Source organism: Plasmodium gonderi (assembly GCF_002157705.1).
Source record: "Plasmodium gonderi apicoplast DNA, contig: Api, whole genome shotgun sequence".
In the NCBI taxonomy this organism is placed as follows: Eukaryota; Apicomplexa; class Aconoidasida; order Haemosporida; family Plasmodiidae; genus Plasmodium; species Plasmodium gonderi.
The window spans coordinates 13,226-34,515 of NW_021629666.1; the positions used below are offsets into that span (position 1 = coordinate 13,226).

General features: G+C 13.5%; 13 protein-coding genes and 17 non-coding genes across 30 annotated transcripts, besides 1 other annotated feature; 18 read left to right on the forward strand and 12 right to left on the reverse strand. All coding sequences in view use genetic code 11, as the record gives it.

The window, feature by feature from the left end:
* Positions 1–3: 3 nt before the first annotated feature.
* rps7 (small subunit ribosomal protein 7) lies at positions 4–426 on the forward strand (the record flags this gene model as incomplete). Its single annotated transcript has 1 exon — positions 4–426. One exon carries the CDS (start codon positions 4–6, stop codon positions 424–426), a length of 423 nt encoding a protein of 140 aa, XP_028547347.1.
* A 62-nt stretch (positions 427–488) lies between these two features.
* tufA (translation elongation factor Tu) lies at positions 489–1,718 on the forward strand (the record flags this gene model as incomplete). Its single annotated transcript has 1 exon — positions 489–1,718. One exon carries the CDS (start codon positions 489–491, stop codon positions 1,716–1,718), a length of 1,230 nt encoding a protein of 409 aa, XP_028547348.1.
* An 11-nt stretch (positions 1,719–1,729) lies between these two features.
* On the forward strand, positions 1,730–1,978 carry PGO_A00400 (open reading frame 78; the record flags this gene model as incomplete). Its single annotated transcript has 1 exon — positions 1,730–1,978. The coding sequence occupies one exon, from the start codon at positions 1,730–1,732 to the stop codon at positions 1,976–1,978; it is 249 nt and encodes an 82-aa protein (XP_028547349.1).
* Positions 1,955–2,026, reverse strand: PGO_A00410. The gene has a single exon. It is a non-coding gene; the product is annotated as a tRNA-Phe (tRNA).
* Positions 2,027–2,047: 21 nt separating this feature from the next.
* Positions 2,048–2,119, forward strand: PGO_A00420. Its single transcript has one exon. It is a non-coding gene; the product is annotated as a tRNA-Gln (tRNA).
* Positions 2,120–2,126: 7 nt separating this feature from the next.
* Positions 2,127–2,196, forward strand: PGO_A00430. Its single transcript has one exon. It is a non-coding gene; the product is annotated as a tRNA-Gly (tRNA).
* A 14-nt stretch (positions 2,197–2,210) lies between these two features.
* PGO_A00440 lies at positions 2,211–2,281 on the forward strand. Its single transcript has one exon. It is a non-coding gene; the product is annotated as a tRNA-Trp (tRNA).
* A 37-nt stretch (positions 2,282–2,318) lies between these two features.
* Positions 2,319–2,696, forward strand: PGO_A00450 (open reading frame 129; the record flags this gene model as incomplete). The annotated part of the gene is made up of 1 exon: positions 2,319–2,696. One exon carries the CDS (start codon positions 2,319–2,321, stop codon positions 2,694–2,696), a length of 378 nt encoding a protein of 125 aa, XP_028547350.1.
* A 7-nt stretch (positions 2,697–2,703) lies between these two features.
* clpC (caseinolytic protease C) lies at positions 2,704–4,992 on the forward strand (the record flags this gene model as incomplete). The annotated part of the gene is made up of 1 exon: positions 2,704–4,992. The coding sequence occupies one exon, from the start codon at positions 2,704–2,706 to the stop codon at positions 4,990–4,992; it is 2,289 nt and encodes a 762-aa protein (XP_028547351.1).
* Positions 4,993–4,995: 3 nt separating this feature from the next.
* PGO_A00470 lies at positions 4,996–5,068 on the forward strand. The gene has a single exon. It is a non-coding gene; the product is annotated as a tRNA-Gly (tRNA).
* Positions 5,069–5,093: 25 nt separating this feature from the next.
* PGO_A00480 (open reading frame 79) lies at positions 5,094–5,360 on the forward strand (the record flags this gene model as incomplete). Its single annotated transcript has 1 exon — positions 5,094–5,360. The coding sequence occupies one exon, from the start codon at positions 5,094–5,096 to the stop codon at positions 5,358–5,360; it is 267 nt and encodes an 88-aa protein (XP_028547352.1).
* On the forward strand, positions 5,329–5,415 carry PGO_A00490. Its single transcript has one exon. It is a non-coding gene; the product is annotated as a tRNA-Ser (tRNA).
* Positions 5,416–5,446: 31 nt separating this feature from the next.
* On the forward strand, positions 5,447–5,758 carry PGO_A00500 (open reading frame 105; the record flags this gene model as incomplete). The annotated part of the gene is made up of 1 exon: positions 5,447–5,758. One exon carries the CDS (start codon positions 5,447–5,449, stop codon positions 5,756–5,758), a length of 312 nt encoding a protein of 103 aa, XP_028547353.1.
* Positions 5,745–6,425, reverse strand: rps2 (small subunit ribosomal protein 2; the record flags this gene model as incomplete). Its single annotated transcript has 1 exon — positions 5,745–6,425. One exon carries the CDS (start codon positions 6,423–6,425, stop codon positions 5,745–5,747), a length of 681 nt encoding a protein of 226 aa, XP_028547354.1.
* A 12-nt stretch (positions 6,426–6,437) lies between these two features.
* Positions 6,438–9,336: a sequence feature (Belongs to the RNA polymerase beta chain family;~DNA-directed RNA polymerase D subunit;~nonsense mutation at position 20986 produce frameshift).
* Positions 9,337–9,345: 9 nt separating this feature from the next.
* rpoC (DNA-directed RNA polymerase C subunit) lies at positions 9,346–11,064 on the reverse strand (the record flags this gene model as incomplete). Its single annotated transcript has 1 exon — positions 9,346–11,064. One exon carries the CDS (start codon positions 11,062–11,064, stop codon positions 9,346–9,348), a length of 1,719 nt encoding a protein of 572 aa, XP_028547355.1.
* A 3-nt stretch (positions 11,065–11,067) lies between these two features.
* Positions 11,068–14,133, reverse strand: rpoB (DNA-directed RNA polymerase B subunit; the record flags this gene model as incomplete). Its single annotated transcript has 1 exon — positions 11,068–14,133. One exon carries the CDS (start codon positions 14,131–14,133, stop codon positions 11,068–11,070), a length of 3,066 nt encoding a protein of 1,021 aa, XP_028547356.1.
* A 9-nt stretch (positions 14,134–14,142) lies between these two features.
* PGO_A00550 (open reading frame 101) lies at positions 14,143–14,454 on the reverse strand (the record flags this gene model as incomplete). The annotated part of the gene is made up of 1 exon: positions 14,143–14,454. One exon carries the CDS (start codon positions 14,452–14,454, stop codon positions 14,143–14,145), a length of 312 nt encoding a protein of 103 aa, XP_028547357.1.
* Positions 14,455–14,481: 27 nt separating this feature from the next.
* PGO_A00560 (open reading frame 51) lies at positions 14,482–14,658 on the reverse strand (the record flags this gene model as incomplete). The annotated part of the gene is made up of 1 exon: positions 14,482–14,658. The coding sequence occupies one exon, from the start codon at positions 14,656–14,658 to the stop codon at positions 14,482–14,484; it is 177 nt and encodes a 58-aa protein (XP_028547358.1).
* On the reverse strand, positions 14,655–16,064 carry sufB (the record flags this gene model as incomplete). Its single annotated transcript has 1 exon — positions 14,655–16,064. The coding sequence occupies one exon, from the start codon at positions 16,062–16,064 to the stop codon at positions 14,655–14,657; it is 1,410 nt and encodes a 469-aa protein (XP_028547359.1).
* Positions 16,065–16,090: 26 nt separating this feature from the next.
* On the reverse strand, positions 16,091–16,163 carry PGO_A00580. The gene has a single exon. It is a non-coding gene; the product is annotated as a tRNA-Thr (tRNA).
* Positions 16,164–16,176: 13 nt separating this feature from the next.
* Positions 16,177–18,877, reverse strand: PGO_A00590. The gene has a single exon. It is a non-coding gene; the product is annotated as a large subunit ribosomal RNA (ribosomal RNA).
* Positions 18,878–18,928: 51 nt separating this feature from the next.
* PGO_A00600 lies at positions 18,929–19,002 on the reverse strand. Its single transcript has one exon. It is a non-coding gene; the product is annotated as a tRNA-Met (tRNA).
* Positions 19,003–19,011: 9 nt separating this feature from the next.
* Positions 19,012–19,083, reverse strand: PGO_A00610. The gene has a single exon. It is a non-coding gene; the product is annotated as a tRNA-Arg (tRNA).
* Positions 19,084–19,105: 22 nt separating this feature from the next.
* On the forward strand, positions 19,106–19,177 carry PGO_A00620. The gene has a single exon. It is a non-coding gene; the product is annotated as a tRNA-Val (tRNA).
* A 3-nt stretch (positions 19,178–19,180) lies between these two features.
* On the forward strand, positions 19,181–19,252 carry PGO_A00630. Its single transcript has one exon. It is a non-coding gene; the product is annotated as a tRNA-Arg (tRNA).
* Positions 19,253–19,262: 10 nt separating this feature from the next.
* Positions 19,263–19,339, forward strand: PGO_A00640. The gene has a single exon. It is a non-coding gene; the product is annotated as a tRNA-Leu (tRNA).
* A 20-nt stretch (positions 19,340–19,359) lies between these two features.
* PGO_A00650 lies at positions 19,360–19,431 on the reverse strand. The gene has a single exon. It is a non-coding gene; the product is annotated as a tRNA-Asn (tRNA).
* A 29-nt stretch (positions 19,432–19,460) lies between these two features.
* PGO_A00660 lies at positions 19,461–19,531 on the forward strand. The gene has a single exon. It is a non-coding gene; the product is annotated as a tRNA-Ala (tRNA).
* A 42-nt stretch (positions 19,532–19,573) lies between these two features.
* On the forward strand, positions 19,574–21,026 carry PGO_A00670. Its single transcript has one exon. It is a non-coding gene; the product is annotated as a small subunit ribosomal RNA (ribosomal RNA).
* Positions 21,027–21,184: 158 nt separating this feature from the next.
* Positions 21,185–21,255, forward strand: PGO_A00680. Its single transcript has one exon. It is a non-coding gene; the product is annotated as a tRNA-Ile (tRNA).
* The last annotated feature ends 35 nt before the right edge of the window (positions 21,256–21,290 follow it).

Below are 21,290 nucleotides of genomic sequence, written 5' to 3' on the forward strand. Positions count from 1 at the left end.
ATAATGTTTAAATATTTTATAAAAATTTTTTTAAAAAAAGGAAAAATTAATAAAGGTATTAAATTATTAATATATATATTATATTTGTTAAAAAAAATAACTAATAAATTAGGTATATTTATTTTTAATAAAGCTATTAAAAATTTAATATTACCATTTTCATTTTTTAAAATTAAAATTAATACTATTAAATATAATATACCTATAATTATATCATATGAACAATCTATATTTAATATATATAAATTATTTAATAAAATTATAAAAAATAAAAATTTATTATTATATAAAATTATTTGTAAGTATTTAATTTTAAGTTATAATAAAGAAGGTGATTTATATAAGATTAAATTAAATTTAATAAAACAATTTATATCAAATAGAATATATATATATTTATTAAATAAAAAGAAAAATATTAAATAAATATTAATAATAAAAGATTATATTATTATTTATAAATTATTATATATTATTTTATATATATAATGAATAATAAATTATTTATAAGAAATAAACAACATATAAATTTAGGTACTATAGGACACGTAGATCATGGAAAGACAACATTAACAACAGCAATATCTTATTTATTAAATTTACAAGGTTTATCTAAAAAATATAATTATTCTGATATTGATTCTGCTCCTGAAGAAAAAATAAGAGGTATAACTATAAATACAACACATATTGAATATGAAACAATTACAAAACATTGTGCTCATATAGATTGTCCTGGTCATTCTGATTATATTAAAAATATGATTATAGGAGCTACACAAATGGATATAGCAATTTTAGTAATATCTATAATTGATGGTATTATGCCTCAAACATATGAGCATTTATTATTAATTAAGCAAATAGGTATAAAAAATATAATAATATTTTTGAATAAAGAAGATTTATGTGATGATTTAGAATTAATAGAATTTATTAAATTAGAAATAAATGAATTATTAAGTAAATATGAATTTAATTTAGATAATATTAAAATATTGACTGGATCTGCATTAAATGTTATTAATATTATACAAAAAAATAAAAATTATGAATTAATAAAATCAAATATTTGGATACAAAAATTAAATGATTTAATTAATATTATTGATGGTATTAAAATAATAAGAAAAAAATTAGATGATTATTTTTTAATGTCTATAGAAGATGTATTTTCTATTACAGGTAGAGGTACTGTAGTTACAGGTAAAATTGATCAAGGATGTATAAATTTAAATGAAGAAGTTGAAATTTTAAAATTTGAAAAATCTTCAATATTAACAACAGTTATAGGATTAGAAATGTTTAAAAAACAATTAATACAAGCTCAATCTGGAGATAATGTGGGTATTTTATTAAGAAATATTCAAAAAAAAGATATTAAAAGAGGTATGATTTTATCATCTCCAAATAAATTAAAAGTATATAAATCTTTTATATCTGAAACTTATATATTAACTAAAGAGGAAGGAGGTCGTCATAAACCATTTAATATAGGATATAAACCACAATTTTTTATTCATACTGTAGATGTAACAGGTGAGATAAAAAATATATATTTAAATAATCATATTCAAAAAATTGGAATACCTGGGGATAAATTAACTTTACATATTGAATTAAAACATTATATTGTATTAATTTTAAATATGAAATTTTCTATTAGAGAAGGAGGTAAAACTATAGGAGCAGGAATTATAATAGATATTATAGATTAAATTATTATATTATGTTTAAAGAAAAAAATAATAATATATTAAATAAAATTTTTATAAAAAAAATATTTAAAATTATTAAATATTTTTATATGTATTATAATAATATATATATCTGGATATATATAATTATTTTAATATTTATTTTTATAAATAATAATAAATATTTTAAAGTTATTATATATAAAAAATATAAATATTTATTAAATTTTTTATTTATAATATTGTTATTAAATAAATGTCAAAAATCAGATTTGAACTGATAACATATGGATCTTCAATCCATGGCTCTACCATTGAGCTATAATGACTTTTTATATATTATATATTAATAGAATATAACCAAAAGGTTAAGGTAATGAATTTTGATTTCATTAATATAGGTTCAAATCCTATTATTCTAAAAAAATAATGAATATAATTTAAAGATAAAATACAATTTTACCAAAATTGTTATAAGAGTTTAATTCTCTTTATTCATATATACATAAAATTATGTCTTTAATTTAAAGTAAAAATATAAATTTCCAAAATTTATAATGAAGGTTCAAATCCTTTAAGACATGTATATAATAATATTTAAATATATATATATCTAATATAATGATTATTTTATATAAATGTAAATTTATAATTAAGCATATTGATAATAATAAAATTAATTTAAATTCTATTTTAAATGTTAAATTTAAAATATATAATATTAATATTAATTTTTTAAATAAAAAAATAATGGAATATATTTATAAATATAAAGTAAATATATTTATTATTTATATTTATTCTAATAAAAATTTTAAAATAATATATAATTATACAATATATAATTTATATAAAAAATATTATAAAAAATTTAATAAAATATATTTAGTAATATATAAAATATTATTATATAAAAAAATGCAATTATTATTTTATAATATAAATCAATTATTATATATTATAATTAATAATTTAAAAATAATTAAATATAAAATATAAATTTCTCATGATCTTAAATAATTTATATAGTACAAAGGAATTAATAATAATATTAATTAAATCTGAATATTTAGCATTAAAATATAATAATTATTTTATAATGCCTATTCATTTATTATTAAGTTTATTATTAACAAATAATTTATGTACAAAATTTTTTAAAATAAATAAAAATTTAATAACTAATAAATTAATTTTATTTTTATTAAATAAATATAAGTATAATAAAAATATAATAAATGTAATATTTTCAAATAAAATTATTAATATATTAAGAAAATTAAATAATTTTAATTTTAAAATAAATTCTTTCAATTTATTATTATTATTATTAAATGAAAAAGATAAAGATATTCAATATCTATTTAAATATTTAAATTTAAATTTTTCTAATTTAAATTTTTATATATCTATAACAAATATATTTCCTAATAATTTTAAAAAAATATTAAAAGAATTTTCTACAAATATTTATAATATAAATTTAATATATAATTATAATATAAATTTAAATAAATATCAATATTTAAAATTATTACAAATTTTAAATTTAAAAATAAAAAAACATATAATAATAAAAGGATTAGAAGAAAATATATTTTCATTTTTAAAAATATTAATGAATAATATAAAAAATAAAACAGTACCTATATATTTATATAATACAGAAATATGGATATTAAATGATTTATTAAATTATGATATATATATAATAATATCTAAAATATTAAATATTTCTAAATATTTAATAAATAATTATAAATTAATTTTAGTTATAAAAAATATAGAAATATTTAATGAGGTAAATAATGATAATAATAATTTAAATAAATTATATTATTTATATTTATTATTAAATAAAATTTCTAATTATAATATACATATAATAATAATAACAACTAAAGATAAATATAATTTATATTTTAAATATAATAATTTATTACAAATTAAATTTTTTTATACAATACAAATAAAAAATTTATCATTTTTACAAATATTTTTAATTCTAAAATATAATATATATAAATATATAAATTATTATAAAATACATATAAATAATTATATTATATATGAATTAATTAATTTAAGTAAAAAATATATTACAAATATAAAATCTCCTATAATCCCTTTAATTTTATTAGAAAATTTATGTTCTAAAAAATATTTATTTAAAATAAATACACAAATTTCTAATTTTAATTATATATTAACTAATAATAATGTATATTTACAAAATAAAAATAATTTAATTATAACATATGAAGATATAAAAACAACAATTTCTGAATATTTAAACATTTCTAAAACTATATTATTTAAAAATAATAAAATAACTAATTCTAATTTTAAAAAATTAGAATATTATTTATATAAGAATATACATGGTCAAAATCATATATTTAATAAAATATTACCTTCAATTAAACAAAATTTAATAGGATTAAAAACAAAAAATAAACCTATAGGTAGTTGGATTTTATGTGGTCCTAGTGGTACTGGTAAAACTGAATTAGCTAAAATATTAGCAAAATATTTATTTAATTCAGAAAAAAATTTAATTAGATTTGATATGAGTGAATATATGGAAAAACATTCTATATCTAGATTAATTGGATCTCCTCCTGGTTATATAGGATATTCTGAAGGAGGTCAATTAACTGAACAAGTATATAAAAATCCAAATTCTATAATATTATTTGATGAAATAGAAAAAGCTCATCCTGAAATATATAATATAATGTTACAAATTTTAGATGAAGGTAGATTAACAGATTCTACAGGTAAATTAATTGATTTTACACATACAATTATTTTATTTACAAGTAATTTAGGTTGTCCTAAAAATTATAATTTATATTTAAAAAATAAATATTATTTATCTAATAAAGATTTAAAAGATATAGAAAAAAATATTAAATTAAATATTAATAATTATTTTAAACCTGAATTATTAAATAGATTAACAAATATATTAATTTTTAATCCTTTAAATATAAATTCTTTATTATTAATATTTAATAAATTTATAAATGAATTAAAAATTAAATTATATTTAAATAAAATAAATATAATAATTTATATAAAAAAAGAACTTAAATATTTTTTAATTAAATTAACTTATAACCCATTATATGGAGCTCGTTCATTAAAAAGAATATTAGATTTAATTTTAAATAAATCAATAAGTGATTTATTATTAATTTATGATAAAAATTATTTTATTAAAAATAAATATATTTTATATTATTTTTTAAATAAATATTATAATTTAAATTTTAATATATATTCTTTATAAATAACAAATATAGTTTAAATAGGTAAAATATTAATTTTCCATATTAAAGATATGGATTCAAATTCCATTATTTGTATATAAAAATATATTTAAAAATTATAATGAAAAAAAAAATTTTTTTATATTTTAAGTCAAATAAAACTCTATATAAAATTTATAAAATATATTTATATATAAAAAAGAATAATAATTTAAATATAATTAAATTAGGTATTTATAATCCTAAATTAAATATAATTTCTTGTATATATTATATATTATTAAAATATTTAAAATATAATTTTATATTAAATAAAAATTTAATAAAACTTTTATTATATAATATAAAAAAAAATAAGAGAAATGACAGAGAGGTTTATTGTATTTGATTTGAGATCAAAAAAATATATGTATATTTCATGGGTTCAAATCCCATTTTCTCTTTTATATAATTATTATATATAATAATATAAACATGATATTAAATTTATATTATAAATTACAAAAAAATATTTTATTAAAAAAATTTAAAAATAAAAAAAATAATATTAAAAAATTTATTTATATAAAAAATAAATTTAATATATTATTAAAAAGTAAAAATTCAAATAAATATATATATAATATTATAAATTATAAATATAAAAATTTAAAAATATTATATATAATATCTAATAAATATAATATTTTATTAATAAAAAAAATAAATTTTTGGTATAATATTTTATATATTAATTTTATATATAATAAAATATACATAATTAAAAATATATTTACATATTTTTAATTTTACTATGAATTATTGATGTATAAACTATTTTATATATTAATTTTATAGATTTATAATTATTATAATTACCTAAAACTTTTATATTTATATAACTTGAATCTAAACTTAAATTTATAAAACTTATTAAAATTAATTTTAATTTTAAAATTTCTTTTAAAATTAAATTATTATATTTTATTAAAAAAATACATTTTGGTAATATTAACATATTTCTTATTCCATATAAATTTATACATAATTTATTATAAATATATTTAAATTTATATAAACATTTTTTTGATAATATTTTTATATAATATTTATTTTTAAATATTTTTTCTAACCATATATAAATAATAATTCTTTTTTTAAATAATCTCCAATTTGTTAACAAACCAGGAATCCATTTAATTATATAAAAATTATTAGTTAAAATACATATTTTAATAATAAAATTAATAAATAAATTATTATTATGAATAAATAAAATTTTATTATTTTTTAAAGATATATTATAAATATATATATATAATTTATATAAATATAAAATTATTAAAATAAAATTTAAAATACAATAATTATATTCTATTTTATATATAAATTTATAATTATTAAAATGAATATTTTTAAAATTATTATCAATATAAATTTTAGATTTTAATAAAGTATTAAATGTAATAAACATTATTTTTTATAATTAAATTTTTAAATATCTATACCATCCGTTACCTATAGGTAATAAATCTGTCATTATTATTTTAGATTTTATATCAATTAACCAATCTATTTTATTATTTAAAATATTTAAACTTATAATTTTAAATGTATTTTGAAAACTTATATTTGTTAAAAATCCAGAATTTGCCAAAATTGATTTTGTAATTCCTAAAATAATAGGTTCATATTTATATATTTTATATTTATTTAAATTTAATGAATAATTAAGTATATTAATTAAATATAAAGGTATTATATCATTATATTTAAATATTTTAAAATTATTAGATATTATTTTTATACATGATAACATTTTTTTTATAATTAATTCAAAATATATAGAAGGTAAATAAATATTTTGATAACTATATTGTTTTAAAATAGATTCCATTAAAATATTATATATATATATATAAGAACTTTTAATTGATTGATAAATATTTGTATTAATTAATAAATATTTAAAATAAAATTTTAAATTATTATTTATTAAATAAAAATCTGTATTTAATGAATATCCACTATATAAAATTGAACTTATATCTTCAAAAATATATGAATAAAAATTCAATTTATATTTAAAATAATTCATTGTATATATATTTAATACATTATATATATATATAATATTATTTAAATAATTATAATATTTAATATAAAAAATAACATATACATTATTTGAAATAAAAGAAATATTATTTTTAATATTTTTATTTTCAAATATAATATTAATTGAGTGTAGTCCTATTGTTATATCATTTAAATATAAATTATATATATTTTTATTATTATATATATAAAAAATTTTATTATAAAAATTATTATTTAATAATTTAATTATATTATTTTTATAATTATATAAAAAATTATACTGATTATTATAAATAATATTATAAGTATACAAAATATTACTATTATGTATAAAATTATTATTTATAAAATATAAATTTTTTAAAATATATAATATAATTTTAATATTATATTTATATAAATATTTTATATAATTATTATAAATAATAAATAAATTATATTTAAAATTAGATAATAAATATTTACTCCATTTATATTTTAATATTTCATATATATATAAATTATAAACTTTACAATTAAATAAACTATTATTTTTATTATTATATATATAAATATTTTTATTATAATAATTATATTTAATAAATCTAATAAATAATATATATATTAATAAATTATTACTTTTATAATAATTTAATTTTAATTTATATTTATTATTTATATTATTTTTATTTTGTATATTAACTAAACTTATTTTAAATATCATAATATTTTTTATTTTTTTTAAAAAAATTAGAATTTATTAATATAACATTACTAATATTTAAATAATAATATGAATACATATTAAAATAATTTTTTATAAAATACATAATATTATATTTTTTATTAACCTTTAAATTATAAATTATACCTTGTTTATAAATATTATATAATTTTATATAATTATAATAATAATAAGAAGCATGTAAATTATATATAATCCCTTTATTATACAAATTTTTAATTAATAATTGTATTATATAATAACTATAATATTTTATTTTAGAATTAAAATATTTAATAATAATATTATTTAAATTATATTTAAAATTTTTTGATATAGAATTATATATAAAACTATATTTAATAAATTTATTATTTAATATATAATTATAATTTAAATATATATACTTAAATATTAATTTATTTATTAAAAATATTAAATTAAATTTACCATTAATATATTTTTTAAAATTAAAAATTAATTTAAATATTTTTTTTATTTTAAACTTATAAAAAAAAATTTTATAAATATTATATTTTTCCCATAAACTACAATTATATTTATTTTTTAAAATAGAATTTACATGAAAAGTTCTTAATACCATTTGAGTACTAGGTTCTCCTATAGCTTCACTTGATATAACTCCAATATGTTGCCCTAAATTATATTTATATAATTGTTTATAATTTAAACAATTATTACATATATTATTAAATATATTACATAAATATATTGATTTTATATTTAAATATATATATATATTATAATAAGATTTTAATAAATTATTTAATACATATTTAGTTATATAAATATTTTTAAAATTTAAACATATACCTTTATTTATATTTAAAATATTATTTTGCAATATTTTAAATTGTAATATATTAAAAGGTAAAATTATATTACCATATATATCCATATTACACATATATTTAAAAATAAAAGGTGATTTACAATTTAATTCTTTAATTATAAAATTATTTGTTATATTAACTAAACGTTTTGTTAAATATCCTGAATCTGCTGTTTTTAAAGCTGTATCTATAATTCCTTTTTTAGAACCGTAACAAGATAATATATATTCATATATTGATAATTCATTAATATAATTATTTATAATAGGTTTTTCATAAACTATACCTTTTATATTAGAAATATATCCCTTAAATCCTATTAATTGTTGTAATTGTGAATATTTTATTTTTATTTTATATTTAAAAAATAAATATAAATTTGAATATATAGGATTGATTTTAAAATAAATAATATTATTTAATATTAATTGAATTTTATTTATAATTTTTAAATAATAATAATTATTTAAAAATATATTTATATAATTATATTTTATTTCATAATATTTATTATTATATATATTAGTAATTTTTTTTTTATATAAAACTAATAAATATATTAAATTTGAAAAATCATTTAAATTTAAAGAATAATTATATATAAAACTATATTCTAATCCTAAATATAATAATTCATGCAAAATTTTTGAACTTATATTATATTTAAAAATATTTAATAATTTTTTCTCTAAAATTTGTAAATTATATTTATTTAAAAAATAAAAATACATATCTAAAATTTAATATATATACATATATAAATTTATAATTATTCTATTAACTGAAGTTAATATATAAAAAATTTTATTATTATTTACATATTTTATCCAAATTAAATTAAATATAAATAATACATTATTATTATAATATTCATATATTTTTTCTATAGAATTAAAATAAAAAAAATTAAATATTTTATTATAATGTAATATTAATAATGTATTAATACCTAATTTATAATATTGTAAATTTTTAAACAAATTAATATTATTAGAAGGAGAAATAATATTTTTATCAAAATTTAAATTTATATTAGATTCAAATTTTGAAGTTTTTATTAATGGTAAAAATACAGACATTTGATCTCCATCAAAATCTGCATTAAAACTAGAACATCCTAAAGGATAAAATTTTAATGAATAACCTTCTGTTAATATAGGTATAAAAGATTGTAAATTCATTCTATGTAATGTAGGGGCTCTATTAATTATAATAAATTGATTTTGTAATAATTTATTTAAAAATTTTTGAATACTAAATAAATTTTTATTAATTAATAAACTTTTAAATATAATATTAAATTTAAAATTATATTTTAAAATATTTATTAAAAAAGGTTTAAATAAATATATACTAATATAATATGGTAATCCAATATTATTATATATAATATTAGGATTAATAGTTATAACTGATCTACCTGAAAAATCCACTCTTTTACCTAATAAATTATATTTTATTATACTATATTTACCTTTAAAAGTTTTACTAAAATTAAAAAAAGTATTATTTTTTTTTAAAATTAATTTATTTATTAATAAATAATCAATTAATTGTTGTAATAAACGTTTTTCTATTATTTCAAATATAAAAAAAATATTATTACGTAAATATAACCAATATTTTAATTTATTATTTTTCAAAATAATCAATCTATAATTTTCATTTATTGTAGATATTATATACATACTATTATTTATATAAAAATATGGCCTTAATCCTGCAGGTAATATAGGTAATAAATCTAAAAAAATCCAATTTGGTTTTATATTATTTATTATAAATAAATTTAATATATTAATTTTTTTATAAATATATTTTTTATAACATATATTACTGTTTAATAATAATTCTTTATTATTTAATAAATCAGTTAATAAATTTAAATTTTTTAATTTTTTATATAAAATATTATGAGAAAATAAATATTGAATTATATTAAAATTTTTTTTTATATTTAATTTAAAATATAATTTATTGTAATATAAATATTGTTTATATTTTATATTATTAAAAAAATATTTATAATAAATTAAAAATTTTAAATAAATAACATTTTTATTTAATAATAAAGAAGCTATTTTCAAAGGACCCGTTAAATACCATAAATGTAAAATAGGTATATTTAAAAATATAAATCCTATTTTATATTTTCTATTAATATTTATTGTTAATTTATTTTTACAAAATATACAATATAAAAAATATGAAAAATTATTTATATTATACATTTTTTTATTACAATTACAATTCCATCTATACATATAATCAAATATTTTTTCACAAAATAAACCATATAAAATAGGTAATCCTGTATTAAAATTTATAGTATTAGGTACTAAAACTTCTCCAATTATAATTTTATTTTTATAATATAAAGCAGACCATTTAATTATTTGTTTAGGATTTAAAATATTTAATTTTAATCCAATAAAATTTATATTATTATAAATTATCATATATTAATAAATTATATTTATAGGTATATTTTTTATTAAATTATTATTGTTATTAAATATACAAAATGTTTCTATATTTATAGATAAACTTTGCAATTCTTTTAAAATTAATTTAAAAGTTTCTGAAATAAATGTAGTTTTTATTTTATTATTATTAAATAAATAATTCTTTAATAATTTTCTACTTTTTATATCATCTGATTTATATGTAAAAAATTCTTTAAATAAAAAAGAAGCTCCAAAAGCCTCTAAAGCCCATACTTCCATTTCTCCAAATCTTTGACCTCCTTGTTTTGTATTCCCCTTTATAGGTTGTTGTGTTAACTCAGAATATAATCCTATAAATCTATATCTTAATTTATCACGAACCATATGAATTAATTTATAATAATAAATACTATTTAAACAAAAACTATTATTAATTAAATGTCCTGTAAATGGATTTTTTAAAAAATATTTATTATAATTATAAGACATTTTATTTATATTATAATTATTAATATAATTATATGTATAATAATTAAATATATTAATATAATTATTATAATAATTTTTATTTAAATTATTTGAAATAATATATCTATTATTAATATATAAACTATTTAATCCATAAACACCTTCCAAAATTTGACCAACATTAATTCTAGAAGGAATACTTATAGAACTTATAAATAAATCTGGTTGAATTTTATTATTTAAATAAGGCATATCATTAATTTCATTTATATATGAAATTACTCCTTTATTACCATGTCTATTACAAATTTTATCTCCTAATTGTAAATATTTTTGAACTCCTATATATATTCTTATTTTTAAATATATATTAACCTCTTTTAATTTTTTATTATATAAATTATTAAATAAAAATTCTACTTTTATAACTCTACCCATATCATATATAGTAGAAATTATAGGTTTATTTTTAAATACTCTCAATTTATTTCCAAATAAAAAATTAATAATATTAATTAAATTTTTATTATTAAAAATAAAAGGCATTAAAATTAATTTTGAAACTAAAATATTATTAGCTAATATAAAAGAACCTTCTCTTATTATACCATATTTATCTAAATTTATTTTATGTTTATAACATATTTTAGATAAATTTACACTACATATCTCAGGAATATTATTTAATATATTACATGATATTTCATAAATATTCAAATGTAATGATGTATATAAATTATTATATAATATTTTTTTATTAATAATAATAGCATCTTCATATTCATAACCTAAATATGAACCATAACCTACTAATAAATTATTACCTAAACTATATTCACAATATAATAAATTTGAATTTATAGCTAATATTTTACCTATATTTATTTTTTCTCCTACCCATACTATAGGTTTATATATTAATAATACATTTTGATTAAATTTTCTATAAGTATTTAAATAATAAATTATTTGTCTATTAAAAATATCTCTTATTATTATTTTTACATAAGAAACATAAATAACAATTCCTTCTTGATAAGAAATAATTAAATAATTTAAATATTTATTTAAAATAAAATTATAATTAGTAATAATATTACTTAAAATAGGATATAAAATAGGAATTATTTGAGTATGCATTTTTATACTCATTAAATTTCTTACAGAATCATTATAATGTATAAAAGGAATTAAATTTTCTATAAAAGATAATAAATAATTAAAAGGTATATAAAATATATTTTTTTGTATATTATTTATTTTAAATGTATTTTTATTAATAGTTAAAATATTTATTTTATTAAAATTTAAATTTTTTTTTAAAAAAATTTTATTAAAATAAATATTATAAAAATTTTTATCAAAAATATCTAATATTAATTTAAAATTATATTTATAATAAAATAAATATTTATAATATGTAATTAATTTATATTTTAAATTTAAATAAACATTAATAGTTAAATAATTAATTAATCCACAAGTTAACCCTTCATTTGTATTAATTAAACTAATATATCCTAATATATTTCTAGATAATTCTCTAAAATCAGTATTTAAAATAAATTTTGAATTTAATCCTGTTGTAATCATATTTATTTTAAATTTTTGATTTATTTCAGATAAATTATTTACTTGATCAGAATATTGTATTAATGGATTTATATTTATATTTTCTAAAATAATATTTATATACTTTTTATAATTAAATAATAATTTAATATTAAAATTTGTAATAGTTAATATTTTATTTTTAAAATTTTTTATATATTCTTTACTTTTTATTAATAAATGATCAATAATAGAATAATATTTTTTATTATTAATATTATTTATATAATAATTATAATAATATATAAAATTAATTTTAATAGAAAATATTATTTTTAAAATATTTATAAATAATTTATTATTATAAAAATTATTATATATTTTAATAATAAACAATTTTAATAAAAATATATTATATATATTATATTTTTTATTAATTATTATAAATTTAATATAATTATAAATAATTATTTTTTTTAATATAATATTATAATTTTTAATTATTATATTCATATAATTTAAATATAATAATAAAATTATAAAATTAAATTTATAAATATCATAATAACAATATATATTTATATTATTAATTTCAAATATTAATTTTATATTTAAATAATTAATATACATATATATATAAATAATATCATTATTATTTTTTTTAAATTTAATAATAAAAATTTTATTATTTTTTTTAAATAATTGAATACATGTTTTATATAATCCATTCAATATAATAATATTATCATATATTAAAGGCAATATAAATAATAATATATTAATTTTAAGTTTCTTATTAATATAAATAAAATTAATATTTAAATTTAAAATTATTTTAAATAAACTATTAACATTTTGAATTGTATCTATTGAATTTATATCTATATTTGTTAATAAAACTATTAATTTAAAATATATTATATTAAAATTTTTAATATTTAAATTATTAATCATTAATATATAATATTTTAAATAATATAATATTTCTATAATTAATAATAAATATAAATTAGAAATAATATAATTATTTTTTATAAATATAACATTATTTAAATATATCATAATATTAAATTAAAAAATTAATTTACCTATTTTAAATACTTTTATTATATTTAAAGAATTTAAATAAAAATATAAATATAATATATCATAATTATTATATTTTAATATAATAATATAATTATTTTTATTATTCTTTTTAAATATTATTCCACTAAATTTAAATATTTTTAATTTATTACATATATTATTATTATAATTATTATATTCATATACATTTATTTTTATTATAATATTATTATTTAAAATATAATTATTATATATTATTTTAAATAATATTTTATTTTTTATATAATAATATTTTTTTACTATATTTAATTTCATTTTTTATTTATATATAAATTTTTAAATTTAAATAATATTTAAATATTTTAATTTTTTTATAATTAATATATATTTTTTATATTTCATATAAATAATATACATTTTTTTATAATTTACTTTATTATACTTTAATAACTTTTTATATTTATTCAAATAATATTTCAAATTTATTAAATACTTATCTATAATATAATAATATATCATTTAAATATATCTTTTATCTTCAAAGAAAATAACATAGGTATTTCTAAATTTAATTCAAAAGGTAATTGATTATAAATATTAAAACAAAATCCAATAATTATTAAAGACATTGCTTCTGAAATATTTAATCCACGTTGCATTAATAAAAATAAATATAAAATTTCAATTTTAGAAATAAAAGCTTCCTGTTTAATATAACTAGTATTATTATAATTTTTTATATAAGGAATTGTAACCGTTAAAGAATTATTTCCAAATATTAAAGAATTACATTCAGTATAATTATAAGATTTAAAAGAATAAGGATTTATATAAATTAACCCTCTAAATATATTTAATGAATTATTTAAAGAAATACTTTTTGAAATAATATAACTTTTAGTATAAGATCCTATATGATACATTTTACTACCTGTATCTGCAATTTGATTATAAGATAAGAAAGATATTGAATAAAAATTACTAATAGAAAAATTTCCTTTTAAAATTGTTGAAGGATATTTCCATGTTATAATTGAACCTAATTCAATTTGAATCCAATCTAATTTAGAAAAATTAAAACAAATACCACGTTTAGTAGTAAAATTATATAATCCTCCATTACCTAAATAATCACCTCTATACCAATTTTGTAAAGTATAATATTTTACATAACTATAATTTTTTACAATAATTTCTACTATAGCAACATGTAATTGAGATTCTTTATATATAGAAGCTGTACATCCTTCTAAATATATAATATATGAATATTCATTTATAATTAATAATGTACGTTCAAATTGTGCAAAATCATAAGAATTAGTTTTAAAATAAGTAGATAAATTAAATTTACATTTTATATATTTAGGAATATAACAAAAAGATCCTTCACTAAAAATAATAGAATTAATAGTAGAAAAAAAATTATCTTTATAAGAAACTATTGTTCCTAAATATTTATTTATTAATAAAGGATATTTAAAAATAGCATCAAATAAAGATATAAAAATTATACCTAATTTTTTTAAAAAATATTGAGTAGTATGTAATATAGATATACTATCAAAAATAATATCTATAGAATTTGTTTTTATTAGAATACTATCTAAAAAATTTATATTTAAATTATTTTTTAAATATACTATTAAATTATTATTTTTTAAAATAGAAGAAAAATAAATAATATTATCATAATTTATAATAGGACAATCAAAAAAATTCCAATCAGGAAATTTTATAATATTTAATATTTTTAAAGAATATTTTTTAAATTTATAAATAAAATTAGATAAAAAAATATTCATAGATAAATATTTTATCAAATTATTATTTAACCCATTTCTTATTAAATATAAATTTATTTTATTTTTATATTGATATTTATAATTTAAATTATAAATATTTAAAATTTTTTTTAATATCATTTATTTAATATACTATAACTAATTCAAGCTAATGGTGAGATTTGAACTCATAATCTACTGATTACAAATCAGTTGCTTTACCAATTAAGCTACTTTAGCAAATAAAATATTAATAATTAAATAATCAACTTATTAGGAATTATATACTAAATATATTACTATAAATATATAATAAGCCTATAAAATAATTTTTCTAATTATTGTTTTATTCATATATATGATTAGAATATTATTTTCAATTAAATTTTTTTATTTATATTACTTCAACAATTAAAATTTTATACTTAACTACTCAACATTACAAAAATTAATAATTGATATATCATTGGTATAATTTTTTCGATCCTCTCGTACTAAAAAAAATAATTTCAATATTCTAACACTTATATTAGATATGGACCGAACTGTCTCACGACGTTCTGAACCCAGCTCACGTATCGCTTTAATAGGCGAACAGACTTACCCTTAAAACATACTACTGCTTTAGGATGCGATAAGCCGACATCGAGGTGCCAAACCTTTTCGTCAATATGGACTCTCGGAAAAGATTAGCCTGTTATCCCTAGAGTAACTTTTATCCGTTAAGCGATAATTTTATCATTAAATAATTATCGGATCATTAAGACCGACATTAATCTCTGTTTAATTTGTATATTTTACAGTTAATTATATATATATCTTTATATAATATATATAACATTGTACTCCTCCGTTTATATATAGGAGGAGACCGCCCCAGTCAAACTATCTTATAAATATTGTTTAAAAATTTGTTATAAAATTTTTTTAAGAATTCATATATATAAAAAATGGTATTTCATTTTAAATTACATTATTTCCAAGAAAATAATATTATTATTTCCCATTTATACTATGCTTTACATATATATATTCAATATTTATTAATAGTAAAGCTTCATAGGGTCTTTCTGTCCTAATATAAGAAATCTGCATCTTCACAGATAATTTTATTTCATTAAGATTATTTTTAAGACAGCATTTAAGTCGTTACATCTTTCATGCAGGTCGGAACTTACCCGACAAGGAATTTCGCTACCTTTGGACCGTTATAGATACAGCCGCCGTTTACTATAGCTTATATAATATATTATAATTTTATATTATATATATTATTTTTACATAATAGCACTGGGCAGATGTCAATCTTTATACATCATTTTTCAATTTAGCAAAGATTTGTGTTTTTGTTAAACAGTCGCTTAAATTTTTTATTATAAACTAAATAAGTATCTTTTATCCCTAAGTTACAAGATAATTTTGCCGAGTTCCTTAAAAAAAATTATCTCAACTTCTTAATAATATATACAAATTTACTAGTGTCAGTTTACGGTACGAATATATAATAAATATATATTAATAATTTTTTTATAATATAATAATATAAAAATTATTATATTAGTTTTATAATATACATTATTATTATATAGTATAAGAATATTAACTTATTTCCTATTAACTACACATTTCATCTCATCTTAAGATTCGACTAACCCTATTCAAATAAATTTTAAATAGGAAACCTTAAATTATAGAAGTATTGGATTTTTACCAATATTTACATTACTCAAATTAGCATTATCACTTTTGATTTTATTATTTTAATTTACATATAAATAAATATTATCAAAACGCTCTTTTACCAATTTAATTTACATATTAAATTTTATAATATCGATAATTAATTTATTTTCGATTATTTTAGAACTAAAATTATTAAATTAATGAGCTTTTACGCACTCTTTAAAAGATAACTGCTTCTAAATTTACTTTTTAATTATAAAAATAATTTTATATTCTTTTTAAAACTTAACTAATATTTAAAAATCTTAATTTATAATTAGGGCTGTTTCCCTTTTGAAAATAAAGCTTATCCTTTATTTTCTGATAACATATATATTTTATTAAATAAAATTCTTAAATTATTAATATTAATATTAATTATTTAAATTAATTTAATTAAAAAAGAGTTTTACATTTATTTATATATAAATACTATACTTACATATATTTCAAAGAGAACCAGCTATCTTCAAATTCGATTGGCATTTCACCACTAATTATATTTTATTTGATACTTCTGCAACAGTAATCAATTCAAACTTTAATTTAATATTATTTAAACTTAATTTTAAATATAATTAGATCATTTGATTTCGGGTCTATAATAAATAATATTTATAATGTTTATTAAAAATTTATAAACTCGATATAACTTTGGCTTCATTTATTATATATTTAACCTAATTATATACTATTTATTATAACTTGCTAATTCTTTCTTCAACAAGAATATAATAAAATTTAAATTAATTTTATTATTATTTATTAAATTTAAAATTCAGGTTCTTTTCACTATTTTTTCAAAATTCTTTTCATCTTTCCCTCACGGTACTATTTCTCTATCAACTTTTATTATATTAAATTTTATAAGATGATTCTTACTATTTTATATAATTACATTCATATAAAATATATTTTTATATTACTTATATAAAATTTTACATAATTAATGTTTAAAATATTTCAATTCGCTCGCCACTACTATGAAAATCGTTATTACTTTATTTTCCTTTAAGTACTAAGATGATTCAATTCCTTAAGTTTTTTAAAAAAATATTTATATAAAAATATTTTATTCAGATACTTTTATAATAAAAATAAATAATATTAATAAAAATAAATATATATTATTTTTATTAATTATTATAAAAATTTCGTTAATATATATAACGTCTTTCTTCAATAATAAAAACTATAGACATCCTTTTAAATTTATTATATATATTTAATTATATAATTAATAATTACATAATAAATTAATTATAAATTACTTTATATTTTATAAGCGAAAAACGGAATTGAACCGATTACCTTCGGAGCATGAATCCGACGAACTTTCCTTATGCTCTATTTCGCTATAAACAATTAAACTTGAAAAGACTTGAACTTTTATAATACAATTCGTAATTATATATTTTATCCTTTAAATTACAAGTTTATTATTTATAATAATAAAAATAAAGTAATTAACTTAGAGGTAAAGTTTCTGCTTTACATACAGAAGATCATTGGTTCAAATCCAATATTACTTACATAAATCTATAATTTAATGGATAAAATAAAAACCTTCTAAGTTTTATATGTAAGTTCAAATCTTACTAGATTTATTATATAATTATGAATATGGCGGAAATGGTATACGCACTAAATTTAGATTTTAGTTTTCTATAAGAGTTCAAATCTCTTTATTCATATTAATATAAAATAATATTTACTTCTTAAACTAGAGTTGAACTAGTATCTTTCGGTTAACAGCCGAATGCTTTAACCACTAAGCTATTAAGAATTATTATATATATAATATATTATATAATAGGGAATATAGTTTAATGGTAAAATCTTATTTTTGCATAATAAAAATAGTAGTTCAATTCTACTTATTTCCATATAAATTCTATATATGTTATTTATATATTTTATATATATTATTATATTGCGAGTTTGATCCTAGCTTAGAATTAACGCTAGAAATATACATTACACATGCAAATTTATGATAATATCATAGTGAATAGGTGAGGATATATAAATTTGTAAATTTTAAATAGATTATAATTTATTATATAATAATCTATAAGCGCATTTATTTAATTGTACTATATTAAAAATTATTATTATTTAAAATAAAATTTATATTTGATTAACTAGTTGGTAAAATAAAAGTTTACCAAGGTGATGATCATAAATTGATTTGAAAGAATGTACAATCACATTAGGATTGAAATAAAGCCTAAATTTTTTTTTAAAATCAGCAGTGAGGAATATTTTACAATAAGTGTAAGCTTGATAAAGTAATATTTCTTAAAGGAAGACAGTATTATTAAAATATTGTAAACTTTATTTTATATATATAAATATTGATATATATATAAAATAGTATTGGCTAATTTCTGTGCCAGCAGCAGCGGTAATACAGGAAATGCAAGCGTTATTCATTTTATTAGGTGTAAAGCGTTTTAAGGTTTTATATTAATTTTATTTTTAAATATTTAAGTAAAATTTAAAAAATAAATAAATAATAATATAATAGAGTATTATTAAAGTATTAAGAATTTTTTGAGAAGTAGTGAAATACAATGATACAAAAAGGAATACCAAAGGCGAAAGCATAATACTAAATAATTACTGACACTTAAAAACGAAAGCTAAGGTAGCAAATAGGATTAGATACCCTAGTAGTCTTAGCTGTAAACTATGAATATTTTATATTTATATATTATTTATAAATATAATAACTAACGTAATAAATATTCCACCTGAGTAGTATATTCGCAAGAATAAAATTCAAAGGAATTGACGGGAGCTTATACAAGTGGTGGAACATGTGGCTTAATTCGATGCAACACGATAAACCTTACCAAAATTTAACAATATTTTTATTATTAAGAAATTAATAATTTAATAAAATATATAAGTAGTGCATGGCTGTCGTCAGTTCGTGCTGTGAAGTATTAATTTCAGTATTATAACGAACGTAACCTTTTATAGAAAATAATTTTTATAATATATTATTTATAATAGATAAAATATATAAAAAAGATTACGTCAAGTCATTATGCTCTTTATATTTTGGGCTGCTCACGTGTTACATAAAATATTACAATATATTTATTATATGTAAATATAATATTTAAAATATATTTATAGTTCAGATTATAAATTGAAATTCATTTATATAAAGATGGAATCACTAGTAATCGCTAATTAGAATTATAGCGGTGAATAAGTTCTTAAGCTTTGTACACACCGCCCGTCACATCTGGAAAATATTATATTATATAAAAATTATTGTTAAATAATTATATATAAAAATATAATTTAGATGAAGTCGTAACAAGGTAGCTGTACTGGAAGGTGCGGCTGGATAAAGAAAATAAATTGGTTGATTTATTTATTATAAAAATAATATTGATATATTAAATTTTTTATTTATATAAATAAAAAATTTATTAATTATATATAAATTTTAATAGACAAAAATAATATTAATACACATTAATATAAATTTAGTTAAATATTATTTTTTATTTAAAATAAATAGGTTTTTAGTTTAAAGGTAAAACATACTCTTGATAAGGGTAAAATTTTAGTTCAATTCTAAAATAACCTAAAAAAAAATAAATAGGCCCTATATTAATTTTTTTT